General features: G+C 41.1%; 3 protein-coding genes across 3 annotated transcripts in view; all 3 read right to left on the reverse strand.

Annotated features, from left to right (window-relative positions):
• LOC115177882 (gastrula zinc finger protein XlCGF17.1-like) overlaps positions 1–5502 on the reverse strand; it is a 31190-nt gene extending 25688 nt beyond the window's left edge. The window contains exons 1-2 of the mRNA XM_029738880.1: positions 5423–5502; positions 2107–2153 (exon numbers count right to left, since the gene is read on the reverse strand). Coding sequence (XP_029594740.1) covers positions 2107–2153; positions 5423–5502 — 127 coding nt within the window. The remainder of the gene's footprint in view (positions 1–2106; positions 2154–5422) is intronic.
• LOC115178195 (zinc finger protein 658B-like) overlaps positions 1–20087 on the reverse strand; it is a 1063446-nt gene that overhangs the window by 111685 nt on the left and 931674 nt on the right. The window lies entirely within an intron of this gene.
• On the reverse strand, positions 9162–14118 carry LOC115178202 (zinc finger protein 501-like). Its single transcript, XM_029739296.1, has 2 exons — positions 13366–14118; positions 9162–10689 (listed from the first exon to the last, which is right to left on the reverse strand). The coding sequence occupies exons 1-2, from the start codon at positions 13871–13873 to the stop codon at positions 9683–9685; spliced, it is 1515 nt and encodes a 504-aa protein (XP_029595156.1). The 5' UTR covers positions 13874–14118; the 3' UTR covers positions 9162–9682.

Here is a 20087-nt window from a genome sequence, read left to right on the forward strand (position 1 = left end):
ACCTACCATTAAAATTATAGACTGATCATTTCTTTGTCAGTGGGCAAACGTACAAAATCAGCAGGGGATCAAATACTTTTTTCCCTCACTGTATATCTAGACAATGTATCTCAAATCGCTCCCAAACGCATTGAAGATCATAGATAAATTCAGCTTCATCTCAAGTTATAAAATTATTCTAATCATATCAGCCCTACAGCCTCAAGACCCTGATGAAAGACTCTACTTATGGAATCCCCATCATTTCCCATTTTAAAGTATTTGGGAGTAGATTTATTTCCTTCCTTAGATAAAACCATTAACAGAACGTTCAAATCAATTCAAGCCAACCTCTTCTAGGCACTAGCATTTCATCCCATCCTAAATGTGTTTAGATATGATTATTATGCCCCTTGGTGATTGAAACATGGTGTCTCCTATTGCCCTGGAAGAGGTGGTCTACACTGATATATCCCTTAAACAATGTAATATGGTGTCTCCTATTGCCCTGGAAGAGGTGGTCTCTACTGATATATCCCTTAAACAATGTAATATGGTGTCTCCTATTGCCCGGGAAGAGGTGGTCTCCAAACTACTCTCAAAATCCAAATGTGGAATCCATACCCTTACCGATGTCATGGACAGTAATGGTTTGAGAACATTCCAAGATTTGAAAGATACACATTACCAGGCAACTCTTTTTTTCTAAATTTACAATTTAGGGCAGCATATGGAGTCATTTGGGAAACCCAACTACCGAACTATCCAATGATGGGATTTATTAATAAGTCATTTCGGGAGCCCAGATAATTTATCTCTATAATACATAAACAACTTTTGGAAAGCTTATATTCTGAGCTTGCCATTAAAAAAGTATTGTCCACAGATCTAATTTAATCCAAATAACCCTGGAACAGAATTTGGAAAAATTGGACCTTGGCATCCCGTAATCTAAACCATTAATTTATACATTTTACATTTGTTCAGACTATATCTAACACCAAGAAACGTTTTACATTGAAATCGTTCACTGTGCCCCCTAAATCAGGTAAGCACATTCCTTCATATGTGGAAGTGCCCTGCAGTTAAATGCTTCTCAGGCAAAGTTACAAATGTATTTCAAAGTGCATGAATATAAATATTCAATGCTTTGCATCTATTATGTTACTTGACGATGATAGCTCCTTGAATCTCTCAATCAGAGACGATTACTGCTGCGAAAAATGTTTAGGTCTCTTAAGATGGCGAACACCTCACTCTCTCCCCATTTAACCAGTGGATACAGTTCCTGTTTCAAGTTATACAATTAGAAATATCTACAGCGAGAATGAATGGTGCTCCTCAAGGAACAGCTGAGGCCTGGACAAATATACTTGAATCTGTAAAGAACAATCTCAGGTAAAGCCCCACACATACAATCCAGTTATTTAGACTTTGGTACTTTCTTTGCTTTCAGGCCCATGGGGAGGGGGGTCTCTGGTAGTTTTGGGGGGATGTAAAGGGACTGATAAGCTGGGGGGGGCCTAGGCGGGGAGGGAAACATGGTTTCTGGCTGTGGAGGGAGGAAGCGGGCGGGTGGGGACTGAGGGGGGTAATGGGTTGGTTATCTTTTTACGCAACTCTTCGATTGTTTTTGTATCTGTAAACCCGTCAGATTTTCTGTTTGTTTGTAACAAAATAAATGTTTGGTCACAAAAAAAAGAAGAAACAGTCATAATAATATTAATAATGTGGAGTTTCAACTCTAATCTTGTTCTCATGGAATGTCATGTTTACAGGCTGAGCAGAGCTCTATAATAATAGATTATGTCATGGTTACAGGCTGAGCAGAGCTCTATGATAATAGATAATGTCATGTTACAGGCTGAGCAGAGCTCTATAATAATAGATAATGTAATGTTTTTAGGCTGAACAGAGTTCTATAATAATATATATTGATGACTACAGTATTTCAATCTATCCATTGTTTACATTTTGGTAGTGGCCCACTGTTTAAGGATGTACACATCTTATATTGTAGCTTTAATAATTCCCACGGTAGAGTACATATTGAAGTATAGACTTCAGTAGAATGCTCCTTTATAACCACACATTGATTTGTGCCCCTGTTTTTAAGGTAGTACTCACTGGTGTTAATCAGATCTCCATTCTCACTGGTGTTAATCAGATCTCCATTCTTCTCTTCTTCCTCCTCTTTCACTGTGACAGTAATTTCATCCTCCTCCTCTTTCACTTTTTCAATTGCAGCCTCTTCTTTCACAGTAACATCCTCCTCTTTCACTCTGAACACGTCTTCCTCTTCTTCCACAGTAACATCCACCTCCTCTTTCACTGAAACGTCTTCCTCTTTCACTGTAACAGCCTCACCCTCTACTTCCCTTTTAACTGTGACAGTCTCCTCTTCCTTCTCTTTCACGGGAGCTTCTTTCTCCGTCCAGCAGACCTTCTCTTCTTTAGCAGGTGGGGAGTAGGATAGTGAACTCATGGTCGGGGATGTTAGACTAGCCTAGTGCAAGGCTAACTAAAACAGCTAGCTAGCTAGCTGACAACGTAAATATTAAAGTAAATAGAGTGACTAGTAAATTCGCAGACAGTGTGTTTAAAACACTGAGGTTAATATATACACAAATTGTCTAAATATTAGCGGTTTTATGTTCGCTAGCAAACAACCGAGGTGGTTTAATCAGTAGCCTATTGTCGTTGTTGAAGAAGTGTCCCGTCCACTAGATTATACGTCACGCAAGGAGCCATCACCTGAAAGACTTTACATCGCCATCTGTTGACTGGAGTGGGTACCGCAGTTAAGGAAAATATTCACTACATTGTTTATATTGGCTAAAATATAAAATGAACTGATATGTTCTCTCTTACAGGTAATACTTTCCTACACACATATATAGAAGCTGAATATAAATACATATAAACTGAATAAAAAGATAAACAACATGTAAAGTCTTGGTTCCGTGTTTCATGAGTTGAAATAAAAGATCAGAAATGTTCCATATACACAAAAACCTGATTTCTTGCAAATTAGTTTACATCCCTGTTAGTGAGCATTTCTCCTTTGTCAACAAAACGATGGAGCTGATTGTGGACTTCAGGAGACAGCAGAGAGAGGGAGCACACCCCCATCCACATCAATGGGACCACAGTGGAGAAGGTGGAAAGCTTCAAGTTCCTCGGCTTACACATCACTGACAATCTGAAATGGTCCACCCACACAGACAGCGTGGCTGAAAAAGTTTGGCTTGGCTCTCAAGACCATCACAAACTTTTACATATGCACCATTGAGAGCATCCCGTTGCGTGGTATCACTGCCTGGTACGGCAACAGCACCGTTCGCAACCACAGGGCTCTCCAGAGGTCTGCCCAACGCATCACCGGGGGCAAACTACCTGCCCTCCAGGACACCTACACCACCCGATGTCACAGGAAGGCCAAAAAGACCAAGGCCATCAACCACCCGAACCACGGCCTGTTCACCCCGCTATCATCCAGAAGGCGAGGTCAGTACAGGTGCATCAAAGCTGGGACTGAGAGACTGAAAAACAGCTTCTATCTCAAGGCCATCAGACTGTTAAATAGCCATCACTAGCCGGCCTCCACCCAGTACCCTGTCCTGAACTTAGTCACTGTCACTAGCCGGCTACCACCCGGTTACTCATCCCTGCACCTTAGAGGCTGGTGCCCTATATACATAGAATCACTGGCCACTTTAATAATGTTTACATAATGCTTTACTCATTTCATATGTATATACTGTATATACTGTATTCTACTCAATGCCACTCTGACGTTGCTTGTCCTAATATTTATATATTTCTTAATTACATTATTTTACTTAAAAACGTGTGTGTATTGTTGTGAATTGTTAGATACTACTGCGCTGTTGGAGCTAGGAACACAAGCATTTCGCTACACCCGCAATAACATCTGCTAAATATGTGTATCTGACCAATCAAATTTGATTTAATTTGAAGATAACCAATCCAAAGAGTTACTGCTTTATATATATATATATATATACAGTTGAAGTCGGAAGTTTACATACACTTAGGTTGGAGTCATTAAACTTGTTTTTCAACCACTTTACACATTTCTTGTTAAACTATAGTTTTGGCAAGTCGGTTAGGACATCTACTTTGTGCATGACACAAGTAACTTTTCCAACAATTGTTTACAGACAGATTATTTCACTTATAATTCACTGTATCACAATTACAGTGGGTCAGAAGTTTACATACACTAAGTTGACTGTGCCTTTAAACAGCTTGGAAAATTCCAGAAAATGATGTCATGGTTTTAGAAGCTTCTGATAGGCTAATTGACAACATTTGAGTCAATTGGAGGTGTACCTGTGGATGTATTTCATGGCCTACCTTTAACTCTGTGGCTCTTTGCATGGGAAAATCAAAAGAAATCAGCCAAGACCTCCGAAAACAAATTGTAGACCTCCACAAGTCTGGTTCATCCTTGGGAGCAATTTCCAAACAGCTTAAGGTACCACGTTCATCTGTACAAACAATATTACGCAAGTATAAACACCATGGGAACACGCAGCCGTCATACCGCTCAGGAAGGAGACGCGTTCTGTCTCCTAGAGATGAATGTACTTTGGTGCGAAAAGTGCAAATCAATCCCAGAACAACAGCAAAGGTCTTGTGAAGTTGCTGGAGGAAACAGGTACAAAAGTATCTATATCCACAGTAAAATGAGTCCTATATCGACATAACCTGAAAGGCCACTCAGCAAGGAAGAAGCCACTGCTCCAAAACCGCCATAAAAAAGCTAGACTACGGTTAGCAACTGCACATGGGGACAAAGATCGTACTTTATGGAGAAATGTCCTCTGGTCTGATGAAACAAAAATTTAACTGTTTGGCCATAATGACCCCCTTTGATGCCATGGAAACCATCAGCATTACCATACATTATATATCTGAGCTGTTCTCATACAGAATTTAAAACCCTCTGGTTTCTGGGAAGTTGGCATTTTACACAGAAAGGGGTGGTCTTAATGTAACTCCTGAAAGGTAATTTAATAATAATAATCTGGAGAAAGGGGAGGTTGATCTGAATGGCAATCTGGATCACCAATAAAGGAGGAGACAGTGGCGAGATCCTTCAGGTCATTTAACTTGACCTCTGTGGTCATATGACCATCTGGTGGGGAGGAGATACTGCTGTTTCACACAATCTCCTCACCAAGGCCGTCAGGCATGAGAACAGACCACAATCTCCTCACCAAGGCTGTCAGGCATGAGAACGGACCACAATCTCCTCACCAAGGCCGTCAGGCACGAGAACGGACCACAATCTCCTCGCCAAGGCCATCAGGCACGAGAACAGACCACAATCTCCTCACCAAGGCCGTCAGGCACGAGAACAGACCACAATCTCCTCACCAAGGCCGTCAGGCATGGAAACAGAGCTATACAGTACTTCATCATAGTGGCATCCAACAGATGCAGATCAGGGACTGCAGCTGGTGGTGACGCGGAGGTCCTCATGGGACGGGCCATCACTGCATTATTATGGGAACGAGTACCTGCAACAGATGTAAATAGAGGAATCATTGCCATATTTGGTCCAGATAATGCTGAACTTTGGAATTGTGTTATCAATTCAACACAAGACAATAATGAGTTAATTTGAAGAAAAAAAAAGACAAGTCAGTTGAAATCGCACTGTGAATATATTCAACTTTTAGAATTGCATTGTGGGCATTCTTATATTTCACTGCACAGCCTTGACTATGGAATTGTGGATCAGTGAATTGGGGTATCTGCCTACGCAGTGACACCCACAGAACACAACTGTGAAGAGTGTACACAAATATTACCATTGTAGCTCATATTGCAGGACTTTCTGACTGTAGGAAATCACCTCCCCAGTCAGTCTAGTGTGCGTATTGGACATTCATATTGCCATGTTGATAAGAGAATTATCTAATAAAGGTAAATTAATCAATAAACCATGATGAATTATTACTCATACAGCATGGTTAATGAATAATCAATGTAATGATCAATGTAGGGATCGATTAGTCTGATTAGTTCCGGAAAGTCCAGGAACCACTGGAGAGGGAAAGAAATGTGTGTATGCAATTAGTATAGAGAGATAGAGAAGCAGATGGTCAAGGGAGTAAAACTTCAGAGAATTCCTAACCTTGAGGGAAAAGAACAGGCTGAGCTCTGGATAGTGATAAACAAGTGTGTGAAGTCTATGGGGGATGCAGGTCACCAACAGTTTGTGTGTAAATGCATGTGCGTAAGAAAGCAAGAACTATATAATGACTGTTTTGTTATCCTGACCTCAGAACGTTCTCTGAATAAAGCTACAGAAACCTTTTGCAGAAAGCTGAGTCCTTGCGTAATTATTTAACCCATTGTCTTACAAACCTTGGGCATTAGTCAAGGCGAATTGATTATTGATTATTATCATCAAAGATATCAAATTCCTTTAACACATGTGCAGCCTTACCTATGGAATTGTGAAGTGATTTCCCACAGTCAAAGTCCTGCAATAAGAGCTACGACGCTAATATTTGTGTAAACTCTTCACATTTCATGGACCTAAGATCCATAGATATCAGCCGACTCAGTGACTGTTACAGAACACAACTGTGAAAAGTTCACACAACTATTAGCGTCGTAGCTCTTATTGCAGGACTTTGACTGTGGGAAATTGCCTCAGTTGTGAACATTTCATGGACCTAAGATACATAGGCAAGGCTGTACAATGTTCTATGAAATCTAATACATCCACAGTGCGATGTCAACTGATTAAAATGAACAAATAAAAATGAACCAATGTTTGTCTTTTGTTGTATTTTTACAACATTCCAAACATGATCTGGTCCAAATATGGCGTGATTCCACTATATGAATCTGTTTGCTTCAGTTTCAAATGCAGGACTGTTATTTTGAAGGCAAACCGCAAATTCTACTATTGTGCATAAGCAAACAATCGAGCAAAGCGCTGTGACATTGATCAACCGACGGTGTGTTAGATACCACAGACAGACATTGGCTTGACACCCCCTCATTATCATATTGGAGGAAGAAATACACACATAAATAAATATATAAGATGAATAACATTTATTGGAGATAATAGAATTAGATAATAGATCATTACGGCAGGTTTTGTCCTCGTGATTCACAAATTGATTATTTTGATTCACATGATTCGATTCACCAGCATCCTAACTAATACAATGGCGAAGTGAATCATTTGTTTGCAAAAAAAAAATGACAGTTTAAATGAATGGTCCAAAAAAAGTTAATAAACTTTGCATGGCCTTTACTCGCAAGTGTCGGTGGAAAGTTATTGGGACATGATGAAAACATGAATAAATGCTAACAGCTACAGTGAGGAAAAAAAGTATTTGATCCCCTGCTGATTTTGTACGTTTGCCCACTGACAAAGAAATTATCAGTCTATAATTTTAATGGTAGGTTTATTTGAACAGTGAGAGACATAATAACAACAACAAAAATCCAGAAAAACGCATGTCAAAAATGTTATAAATTGATTTGCATTTTAATGAGGGAAATAAGTATTTGACCCCCTCTCAATCAGAAAGATTTCTGGCTCCCAGGTGTCGTTTATACAGGTAACGAGCTGAGATTAGGAGCACACTCTTAAAGGGAGTGCTCCTAATCTCAGTGTGTTACCTGTATAAAAGACACCTGTCCACAGAAGCAGACAATCAATCAGATTCCAAACTCTCCACCATGGCCAAGACCAAAGAGCTCTCCAAGGATGTCAGGGACAAGATTGTAGACCTACACAATGCTGGAATGGGCTACAAGACCATCACCAAGCAGCTAGGTGAGAAGGTGACAACAGTTGGTGCGATTATTCGCAAATGGAAGAAACAAAAAAGAACTGTCAATCTCCCTCGGCCTGGGGCTCCATGCAAGATCTCACCTCGTGGAGTTGCAATGATCATGAGAACGGTGAGGAATCAGCCCAGAACTACACGGGAGGATCTTGTCAATGATCTCAAGGCAGCTGGGACCATAGTCACCAAGAAAACAATTGGTAACACACTACGCCGTGAAGGACTGAAATCCTGCAGCGCCCGCAAGGTCCCCCTGCACAAGAAAGCACATATACATGCCCGTCTGAAGTTTACCAATGAACATCTGAATGATTCAGAGGAGAACTGGGTGAAAGTGTTGTGGTCAGATGAGACCAAAATGGAGCTCTTTGGCATCAACTCAACTCGCTGTGTTTGGAGGAGGAATGCTGCCTATGACCCCAAGAACACCATCCCCACCGTCAAACATGGAGGTGGAAACATTATGCTTTGGGGGTGTTTTTCTGCTAAGGGGACAGGACAACTTCACCGCATCAAAGGGACGATGGACGGGGCCATGTACCGTCAAATCTTGGGTGAGAATCTCCCCTCAGCCAGGGCATTGAAAACGGGTCGTGGATTGGTATACCAGCATGACAATGACCCAAAACACACGGCCAAGGTAACAAAGGAGTGGCTCAAGAAGAAGCACATTAAGGTCCTGGAGTGGCCTAGCCAGTCTCCAGACCTTAATCCCATAGAAAATCTGTGGAGGGAGCTGAAGGTTCGAGTTGCTAAACGTCAGCCTCGAAACCTTAATGACTTGGAGAAGATCTGCAAAGAGGAGTGGGACAAAATCCCTCCTGAGATGTGTGCAAACCTGGTTTCAGACGTTTCTTGTAGTTGGCCCTCTGATTGCCAACAAGGGTTTTGCCACCAATTACTAAGTCATGTTTTGCAGAGGGGTCAAATACTTATTTCCCTCATTAAAATGAAATCAATTTATAACATTTTTTGACATGTGTTTTTCTGGATTTTTTTGTTGTTATTCTGTCTCTCACTGTTCAAATAAACCTAACGTTAAAATTATTGATTGATCATTTCTTTGTCAGTGGGCAAATGTACAAAATCAGCAGGGGATCAAATACTTTTTTCCCCTCACTGTAAACAGTTAACTAGCATGAATAAATGTGAATAGCTAAACAGTTAACCAGATAGATAACTAGCCAGGCTACAATATATGTTTTGAATGAATTGGCTACCTAGTTAGTCTGTTTTCTCCTATTCTATAGGCCTACCTGCTGCTGCAACGTGCTACTGTCTCTCTCCCCTTGAGGCCCACTCCACAGTGCACGTGCAGGTGATGCGGTCACACAGCATTAAAGCATTCTGATCCTGGTTGATATGGTGATTTGTATGTGATTAATAAAATATTTACAAACTATGCCTAAATAAATGGCTAACAGAAGTTATTAAATTAATTTCCATTGACTTTTTGAAAACTTATCAGATTTGATCCTTTTCCAAAACTTTCCCTGGAAAACACAACAACAACCAACATGACAAACAAATCCAAATCCATCCCCCCAAAAAAGCGTGGGAGCACTGTGGGTGTCATCAGATGTGAAACCCTCGTGGTCTTTCAGGTTCCCTAACTAGGCAAATACCCTTCCACACTGGGAGGAAGATATATTTATATTGTGTCTTGTCTGTATTGAGTTTATTCCATCGAGGACCACGTTGGAAACAAGTGATTTTCACTTTAACGCGTTATCCCCTGGGTTGTACTCCTACTCAGTGCATCCCTTTTCCCCAATAAATCCATTAATAGTTGTTAATGGATGCATTTTCAGGTGTACTAACCGTTTTTTTCACACTGGGAGCATTGGAAATGCTTATCTCCTGTGTGTATTCTTATGTGTTTTTAGTGTGCTTAATCTGGTAAAACCCTTTCCACACTGAGAGCATTGGAATGGTTTTTCTCCTGTGTGTGTTGTCGTGTGATCTTTCAGATGTGATGACTGGATGAATCTCTTTCCACACTGAGAGCATTGGAAAGGCCTCTGCCTCTCTCCTAAGTGGGTTCTTTCATGTGATTTCAGGTCCCTTAATGCGGAAAAAGTATTTTGACACTGGGAGCAGTGATATGGCTTCTCTCCATTGTGTGTCCTCTCATGTGTTTTCATGGACCCTAACTGGGTAAAAGTCTTTCCACACAGGGAGCAGTGGAAATGCTTCTCTCTTGTATGTGTCCTCTCATGTGTTTTCATGGACCCTAACTGGGTAAAACTCTTTCTACACAGGGAGCAGTGGAAATTCTTCTCTCCAGTGTGTGTTCTCTCATGTGTTTTCAGGGCCCCTAACTGGGTAAAACTCTTTCCACACAGGGAGCAGTGGAAAGGCTTCTCTCCTGTGTGTATTCGCTCATGTGTTTTCAGGGACCCTATCCGGGTAAAACTCTTTCCACACAGGTTGCAGTGGAAATGCTTCTCTCCTGTGTGCGTCCTCTCATGTGTTTTCAGAGTAGCTAACTGGGTAAAACTCTTTCCACACAGGGAGCAGTGGAAAGGCTTCTCTCCTGTGTGTATTCTCGCATGCCTTTTCAGGTTCCCTAACTGAGTAAAACTCATTCCACACAGGGAGCAGTGGAAAGGCTTCTCTCCTGTGTGTATTCGCTCATGTGTTTTCAGGGACCCTATCCGGGTAAAACTCTTTCCACACAGGTTGCAGTGGAAATGCTTCTCTCCTGTGTGCGTCCTCTCATGTGTTTTCAGAGCAGCTAACTGAGTAAAACTCTTTCCACAATGGGAGCAGTGGTGTGGTCTCGCTGGTTTGGCCATTTTTGGGTCTGGTTGCCCTGAAGTACTCTTTCCGCTGTCCGAGTGAGAGTCTGGTCTCGCTCCTGCCAAAGAGAAAAAAAGTTTAATACTAAACATGGATGTTTTTTGACTATACAGTGTTTGTTTACAATTACAAGCTTATATTTGTAGTATACCCCATATATCTGAGGGGTGTACTATGACACTAGAGAGATCTTGTCAGGGTTTTCTAAAGCTAGCCAGCTTCAGTTAGCTTCACATTCCAGCTCAGGCTTCATCCTATATTACAAAGGTGAATATTGATCCTGCAGCTGCCATGCACAAAGACCATAACACAAACAACTTTTAATGAATTATCTGAAAGCTGGTTAACATTTCCAATTGTTGTTAATTAGTCAACTTGTCTTTCTAAAGCCTGTCTAAAGACCGTTTCTAATCTCCCACTCTACTCTTGTATTAGAAAGGTACAGGTGGTGAAACCCCCCAAAAAACAGAATCACCTGGAGGCCGTAAGGACAACAATATGACAATGCCCCAGCCCTAACTGCATGAGTAGTCGGCCAGTAGTCATCTTCTTGTCCTTCGTTTGTTTGCCCACCACTTGTAGACCTTCTATCCCCCCGATATACTTCAACCCTGATCTTCTTCTTCTCTCTCTGCATCAACAACTACCTGTCTACTCTAAACGTGTTGCAGAGAGTACAGAGGTTTCTAGTTGTTCTTAATGATTTCATCTTGGTAAAGGCCACTATGAATAATAACTGTAGTTTGAGTACTTTAATCAACTTAAATCTGAAGAAAAATAATAATTTATGCTCAGGTTGATTGAATATTAGGTGATAAAACACTCCATGTGTTTCAATGCAAACTGGGCTTAATAGGAGCATACTGGGCTTAATTGGAACAGCAATGATTTATGGTATAAAAAAATACAGAATAGCAAAATGTACTTAAAATATTTGGAAACCATTGGTCTGGGGTATAAATATACACTACATATTACAACGTTATGCTAAGTTAGTATTGATCATATTGAACAATATTTATTTATTTTGATTTCCATTTTGTATAGAGGGTGCTTTTGTGCTACTGTACCCTTTAAGCCCACCTGAGATACATGTCAAATTTACACACAATACCCCACAATGACAAAGCAAAAACAGGTTTTTAGAAATGATTGTACATTAATTTAAAAAATACAAAAAAATACAGAAATATCGTATTTACATAAGTATTCAGACCCTTTGCTATGAGACTTGATATTGAGCTCAGCTGCATCTTGTTTCCAAGGATCATCCTTGAGATGTTTCTATAACTTGATTGGAGTGCACCTGTGGTAAATTCAATTGATTGGACGTGATTTGGAAAGACACACACCTGTCTATATAAGGTCTCACAGTTGACATTGCATGTCAGAGCAAAAGCTGATGCATGAGGTCGAAGGAATTGTCCGTAGCGCTCAGAGACACGATTGTGTCAAAGCACAGATCTATGGAAGGGTAGCAAAACATTTCTTCATTCTGAAATGGAAGAGGTTAATAACCACTAAGACTCTTCCTAGAGCTGGCCACACTAAGCAATCGGGGGAGAAGGGCCTTGATCAGGGAGGTGACCAAGAACCCGATGGTCATTCTGACATGGGATGGGAGAACCTTCCAGAAGGACAACCATCTCTGCAGCACTACACCGATTAGGCCTTTATGGTAGAGTGGCCAGACGGAAGCCGCTCCTCAGTAAAAGGCACATGACAGCCCACTTGGAGTTTGCCAAAAGGCACCTAAAGACTCTTAGACCATGAGAAACAAGATTCTCTGGTCTGATGAAACCAAGATTGAACTCTTTGACCTGAATGCCAAGCTTCACATCTGGAGGAAACCTGGCACTATCCCTACGGTGAAGCATGGTGGTGGAAGCATCATGCTGTGGACATGTTTTTCAGCAGAAGGGACTGGGAGATTGAGGGAAAGATGAACGGAGCAAAGTTCAGAGAGACCCTTGACGAAAACCTGCTCCAGAGTGCTCAGGACCTCAGACTGGGGCGAAGGTTCACCTTCCAACAGGACAACGACCCTAAGCACACAGCCAAGACCACGCAGGAGTGGCTTTGGGACAAGTCTCTGAATGTCCTTGAGTGGCCCAGCCAGAGCCTGGACTTGAACCCGATCGAACATCTCTGAAGAGACCTGAAAATAGCTGTGCAGCAATGCTCCCCATCAAACCTGACAAAGCTTGAGAGGATCTGCAGAGAAGAATGGGAGAAACTCCCCAAATACAGGTGTGCCAAGCTTGTAGTGTCATACCTAAGAAGACTCGATGCTGTAATCGCTGCCAAAGGTGCTTCAACAAAGTACTGAGTAAAGGGTCTGAAAACTTATGTAAATGTCATATTTCCAGTTTCTTTTTTTTAATACATTTACTAAAATAAAAATAACCGTTTTTGCTTTGTCATTATTGGGTATTGTGTGTAGATTGATGAAGGAAACAAATAATTTAATCAATTTTATAACAAGGCTGTAATAGTTAGTTGATCTAAGCTCATTGGGCATGTATCAGTTATATTCTCCAATAATCAATAGCTAGGCCTATATATTATTAATTAAAAAGTCCAAAAATGAATATACCAATGGCAGATTGCCCTTGAACAATATCTACAGTACTGAATAACCTATTCAAGTATAGCACTTCAGTAGAATGCCTCTTTAAAACGACATATTACTTCACAAAGCGCAGAGTTCGTGCCCGTTTAAGACAATACTCACTGGTGCTAATCCGATCTTCAGTCTCCTCTTCCTCTCCTTCCACTTCCTCCTCTTTTACTGAGATAGCCTCCTCTTTCACTCTAAAAGGTTCTTCCTCTTCTTTCATTATAATATCCTCCTCTTCTTTCAATGTGATATCCTCTTCCTCCTTTTTCATTATCAAAGCTTCTACCTCCTCCTCTTCCACTGTGACAGCCTCTATCATTTCTTCCTCCTTCACTCCAATGGGTTCTTTCTCTTCTTTCACTGTATCATCCTCCTCTTTTAATATGATAGCCTCCTCTTCCACTCCAAAATGTTCTTTCTCTTCTTTCACTGTCACATCTTCCTCTTTCAATGTGATGCTGATAGACTCCTCTTCCTCCTGTTTTATTCTGAAAGCTTCTTCCTCTCCTTTCACTGAGATATTCTCTTTTTCTTTTACGACAATGTTCAGTTTGAGAGATTCTTTCTCCGTCCAACATATCGCCTCTTCTTTAGCTGGGGGCGAGTAGCTTAGAGAGCTCATGGTTGTGGATGCTAGTTAGCATTAGCGACTAGCCTAGTGCTAGGCTCAGTATCAATCTGAACAAGTTTGCAAATGTAACAAGTACATTACGTTAAAGTTAACCAGTAGATACCTCAACAGAATTGTTTTTAAACAATGAGATTAATATTCACAAAAATGGTCTAAAGAGCTTCAGTGTTTCGGTTGTATGTTGGCTAGCAAACTACCGAGGTGTTTTAAACAGTAGCCGTGTTGTGGTTCTTGAGCGTCCTGTCCACTAGATTTAACGTCACGCAAGAAGCATCACCTGAAAGACTCACATCGCCATCTGCTGCCTGGAGTTTAATTAAGCAATTTGGCAGCGATTATGGCTTTGAGTCTTTCTGGGAAAATCTCTAAGAGCTCATTGTCCATTGTTTTTTTATTATTATTCAAGCTCTGTCAAATTGGTTGTTGATCATTGCTAATGAACCATTTCCATGTCTTGCCATAGATTTTCAAGTAGATTTATGTCAAAACTGTAATCGGCCAATCAGGAACACTCACTGTCTTCTTAGTAAGCAACCCTAGTGTAGATTTGGCCTTGTGTTTTAGGTTGTTGTTCTGTTGAAATGTGAATTAATCTCCCAGTATCAGGTGGAAAGCAGACTGAACCAGGTTATCCTCTAGGATTTTGCCTGTGTTTAGCTCCATTCTGTTAACTTTTTTATTCTGAAAACTCCCTAGTCCTTAACGCTTACAAGCATACCCATAACATGATGCAGCCACCACTATGATTGAAAATATGGAGAGTGGTACTCAGATTTGCCTCGAACATAACCCTTTGTATTCAGGACAAAAAGTGAATTGCTTTGCCACATGTTTTGCAGTATTACTTTAGTGGCTTGTTGCAAATAGGCTGCGGATTTTGGAATATTTATAAATATTTGTATTCTGTACAGACTTCCTTCTTTTCACTCTGCCAATTAGGTGAGTATTGTAGAGCAACTACAATGTTGTTGATCCATCCTCAGTTCTCCTATCACAGCTATAAAACAGTTACAGAGTTTAAAAGTCACCATTGGCCTCATGATGAAATCCCTGAGCAGTTTCCTTCCACTCCGGCAACGGAATTAGGAAGGACGCCTGTATCCTAGTGACTGGGTGTATTGATACACCATCCAAAGTGTAATTAATAACTTCACTATGCTCAAAGGGATATTCAATCTCAGATGTTAGATTTTTTTTCTACCAATAGGTGTCCTTCTTTGTGAGGCATTGCTTGACTGAGGGACCTTACAGATAATTGTATGTGTGGGGTACAGAGATGAGGTAGTCATTCACAACTCATGTTAAACACTATTATTGCACACAGAGTGAGTCCATGTAACTAATGTGACTTGTTAAGCACATTTAGACTCCTGAACTTATTTAGGCGTTTCTATAAGAAAGGGGTTGAATACTTATTGACTCAAGACATTTCAGATTTTCATTATTTTTAATTTTTGTTTGATTTTTTTTTAAATGACTGAATATCCGAAACATACAATATACTTGCAGTGAAGCCGCTCAACAACTACATCATACCAGTCATCCAACAGATTCCCATTCAGAGCGACACACAGATGCATCCAGGGTCAATGCCCTGCTCTAGGGCACGTTGACAGATCTACCACCAGGCCAAAAAACATGAACCCAAACCCTCCAAGATCCCCCCACAGTTCCCCAATAGCTGTCCCCCCTCAACCATTCAAGACCCTTCCCACAGTCCCCCCCAAGAAGAAAAATACATGTAAAAAATACAATTAATTCTATCCCCCCCCCCCCCCCCCCTGCACCAACAACCATAACAGCAATGCCAACTGTATGTGTTTGTGTGCATGTCTGGCACTATTACATGTATGTGTGTGTTCTTGTATGTGTTTGTTTGAATGAGAGTGTGTGTATATGCATGTGTACCAACACCTGCACGGCATCAGCCTCAGGCAAACTGGCATTAGCTGTAAAAACACTGCCCCTGTTTTATTTTGACTTTATTTTTGACTTTTTTCTTTGACCATCGTTCGACCTCCCGCACAACAACTCCCTCAGCTTCCCTCAGCCCATCCCAACCATCTCTGCTGGCCACCCTTTTCGGATTTCTACGCAACATATATCTTTCAACTATGCTGTGATGTTTAACGTACAATTTCAATCTATCTAATCGAATAGAATCCACAGATTGCGAGTTGAAGATAAATACTTTTACTAAGAGTATTAGTATATTAGAAATTGACTGACCCGGTCTCTCCAGATCTCCTAACAGTACTATTTCTAGGGTCAATTTTAGATCAATGCTATGCATTTTCAGACATTCCTGAACCTGAGACCAGAAACAGGCTACCAGAGGGCAATACCAAAAATAAATGGTCTATTGATTCTGTATCCTCACAACAAAATCTGCAGAGCTTCGATGATTTTATGCCACAAATATTCCACATTTTGTTGTTGGCAAGAATTCTATATAATAATTTTAGCTGAAAAGCATGAAGTCTTGAATCTTGCGTTGTTTTATATATCAGCCCATGGAATCGGTACATCAAAAATCTCTTCCCAACTATTTTACAATCTGTATGGAACAGTTGTCAACATCCTGGTCCTTAAATGAAACTGGTATACTTTCCTATTTATGCTATTTTTATTCCTCCACCAGTTTTGAGCCTTTATATTGGGCAGACATACCAGTTCCCTACCTCCTCCAGCTGCCACCTGCCTCCTCCATTTTGAGGGTAATGCTGTAATCAATTGGTTGTACTCTTGGACTGAAAAGACCTTCCCGTACAATTCTGATAACTCCATGAAGGACATAACTGTACCATTCCAATTTACAATATAATTTAAGAACAAAATACCCTTTTCAAACATCTTTCTAATCTTCATTCTGTGGGAGAGGATGGGATGGTAAAGAGAACATCTGCCTAAAATAAGTAGCTGTGTTATAGTCTGTTAGCTGTGATATAGTCTCCTACCATAATGATATGATCATTTGTTGCGTGTAAATTCAATAAATTGGTATAAATGTTTTCGAAGAAGTATGGATCATCCTGATTTGGACCATAGATTAATGAGCCAAATCTCTTTTTCGTCCACTTTCATATTAAAAAAGATCCACCTTCCTTGCGAATCATTCCTGACTATTTGCATATTCAGATTGACATTTTTGTTCATTAATATCACACCTTTTGAATTTCTTTGTCCATGACAGAAAATTATTTCCCCACCCCATTCCTTTTTCCACACAACTTCATCTCAGGATGTAGAGTGAGTTTCCTGTAAACAGTATATGTTATATTCCTTTTCCTTTAGCCATGTAAAGCTTCTCATTCTTAATTCATTCATTGGATGTAACCCGCTGTGGGCGGTACTTGAAATGTTACATAATGTAAACAACTTGAACCTGACATGACTGTCTCCCTTGTGCTTTTATGTCATTGTGTCAGAAGTCAAAAGTCAAAACGGCAGAAAAAGGGAGAAATAATTTAAAAGAAAGTGAATACTGAGCTTCGTTAGGTGGGGAAAATACTGACGAGAGTTAACGATGACAAAGTTCCCGCCACCAGAGGGGTTTCTATTCTAAAAGTCGAGTGAATGGTCTGAGTGGAAACAGCGTTTCATGCCATCATTAGCAACTAAGCTAACACGAGAGGACAGTGACGTGCAGATCAGCTCGTTGATATACGTCATGGGCAAAGAGGCAAAAAAAAAATATCGGATTTCGGGGCGAGGATGATGAACCAACAATACGGGGAGTCCATTGAAGCTTTTATAAGGGGACTCTACGAACTGTCTAAGCACATATTTTGAGGGAACTAAGGAAGAATACATCCGTGACAAAATTGTCATAGCACAGAGATAAATCAGTAAGAAAATAGGGAATCTAACACTGACCAGAGCAAATTGAAATGGCAGGTAACCACCAGCTAATTTAGAGTCTGAACACAGAGCAGTCATGTGACAAGCAAGTGAAAGAGGTGAAGTTTTCTCACAGGGAAAAAGGCAAGAGGTTTTAAGAAAGGGACATTCAAACAAAAACAGGCACGGGGGCAATGATGATTAGAAGAGATGTAGTGAAGAGCACAGTCAGAAGAAATCCTGTCTAGCTAAAAATGATGAATTTCGGAAAATACAAAAGAAATGGGGCATTTTGCTTCTGTTTGCATACAAAAGTGAAGCAAGAAGTGACAGCTGTCCAGACAGCTAAGAACATTTTAAAGCAACAAGATTCCTTTGTGTGGTGTGCTCCAAATGGTGCCGCTTGTCAATAAAAATGGCTACATCCGCATCGGTGTGGGCCTACATCAGCTAAATGAGGCCGCGGTGTGAGGAAATACGTACTGCTAACGTTGGATGACATCATTCAAGAGCTGACAGGTGCCAAAGTGTTTTCTGGCTGGGTTCTGTGGGTTCTGGCTTCCCCCTGGATGAAACTAGCAAGAAGCTAAAAACCTTCATAAAACTATTTTAAGGAGATACTGCTTTCACATGCTTCTCTTTTGGAATAAATCGGTGCACCTGCAATATTCCAAAAGAAGATAACGGGAGCTGTTGGGTGGCCTGGACGGAGTGAAATGCTACATGGACGACATTTTAGTTTACGGACGCTCAAAAGGAGGAGCACAACCCATAGGCTAGTAGAAGCCTTCAGAGTGATAAAAGCTTCAGGACTGAAGTTGAACAAGGAGAAATGCCGTCTAAAACCAAAGTGAGCTCACCATTGTCGGGCACCGGATCAGCAAGGTTTGTTTGTCAGCCCTGACCCAGAGACAGTAAGGGCAATGCAAGAACTGGTAAAACCACAGAACGTTACAGAGCTGAAAACGGATACTAGGCAGGGTTAACTACCCATGCAGATACTTACCAAAAACAGTTCCACTGAGCTGCAGCCACTCAACAAACTTCTGAAGCAAGACGTCGTCTTGTCCTGGGGAAGAAGCCAAGACCATTTGAACAGTAAAAGGACATGTTAGTGTCAGCACTAGGGCTGCAAAATTCCAGGACCTTCCCCCAAAATTCCCTGGTTTTCCAGAAATCCTGGTTGGAGAATTCCAGATTTCCTGCTTATTCTGGGAAATCTCCAACCGGGACTTTGGGAAAACCAGGGAATTTATTGTAATTTTGCAACCTTAGTCATCACCAATACTAGGATGCTAAGATGTTTCGAGACCCACAGTAGTGAGCGCTGATGCCAGAAGTTATGACATTGGAAGAGTACTGTTACAAGAGCATGAAAGGAAAATTCTGCCTGTGGCCTTTTGCTCACGTACCCTCTCTTCTGCTGAGAGAAGGTATGCCTAGATAGAGAAGGTATGCCTAGATAGAGAAGGTATGCCTAGATAGAGAAGGTATGCCTAGATAGAGAAGGTATGCCTAGATAGAGAAGGTATGCCTAGATAGAGAAGGTATGCCTAGATAGAGAAGGTATGCCTAGATAGAGAAGGTGTGCCTAGATAGAGAAGGTATGCCTAGATAGAGAAGGTGTGCCTAGATAGAGAAGGTTTGCCTAGATAGAGAAGGTTTGCCTAGATAGAGAAGGTGTGCCTAGATAGAGAAGGTGTGCCTAGATAGAGAAGGTATGCCTAGATAGAGAAGGTTTGCCTAGATAGAGAAGGTTTGCCTAGATAGAGAAGGTGTGCCTAGATAGAGAAGGTGTGCCTAGATAGAGAAGGTATGCCTAGATAGAGAAGGTGTGCTTGGCATCTGTTTGGGCTTGTGATAAGTTCTCACGTTACCTGTGCGGCCTGGAGACTTTAAAACTGCTAACGGACCACAAACCGTTTGGTGCCATTGTTTAACTACAAAAACCTGGATGGGGTCCCTGTGCGCTGCCAGTGATTGCTTATCAGAATGATGAGGTTCAGCCCCAAAGCTGAATATACCCCAGGCAAAACACTGCTCATTGCCAACACACTCTCAAGACAACCGTCGGTCCTTCTTCTGCAGTCCTTCTTCTGCAGCTGGGGAATCCGGCAGCTCCTAGAGGGAGTGATTGGAACATGAAGAGCATGCTTTTCACATTTACGGAAATAGCTGAGGTCTCGGTGTCCGATAACACAGTTCACATCTTCCGAATTACAGTCCTTCAAGGAAGAGTTTTAACCACAGGACCTCCAGCCCTCACTTCCCCCAAGCTAACGGAGAAGCTGAGCTGTCCAGACGGCTAAGAACATTTTAAAGCAAGAAGATTCCTTTCTCGCTCTTCTCACCTACTGTTATAAGA

This window comes from Salmo trutta, chromosome 38 (genome assembly GCF_901001165.1).
Source record: "Salmo trutta chromosome 38, fSalTru1.1, whole genome shotgun sequence".
Taxonomy (NCBI): Eukaryota; Metazoa; Chordata; class Actinopteri; order Salmoniformes; family Salmonidae; genus Salmo; species Salmo trutta.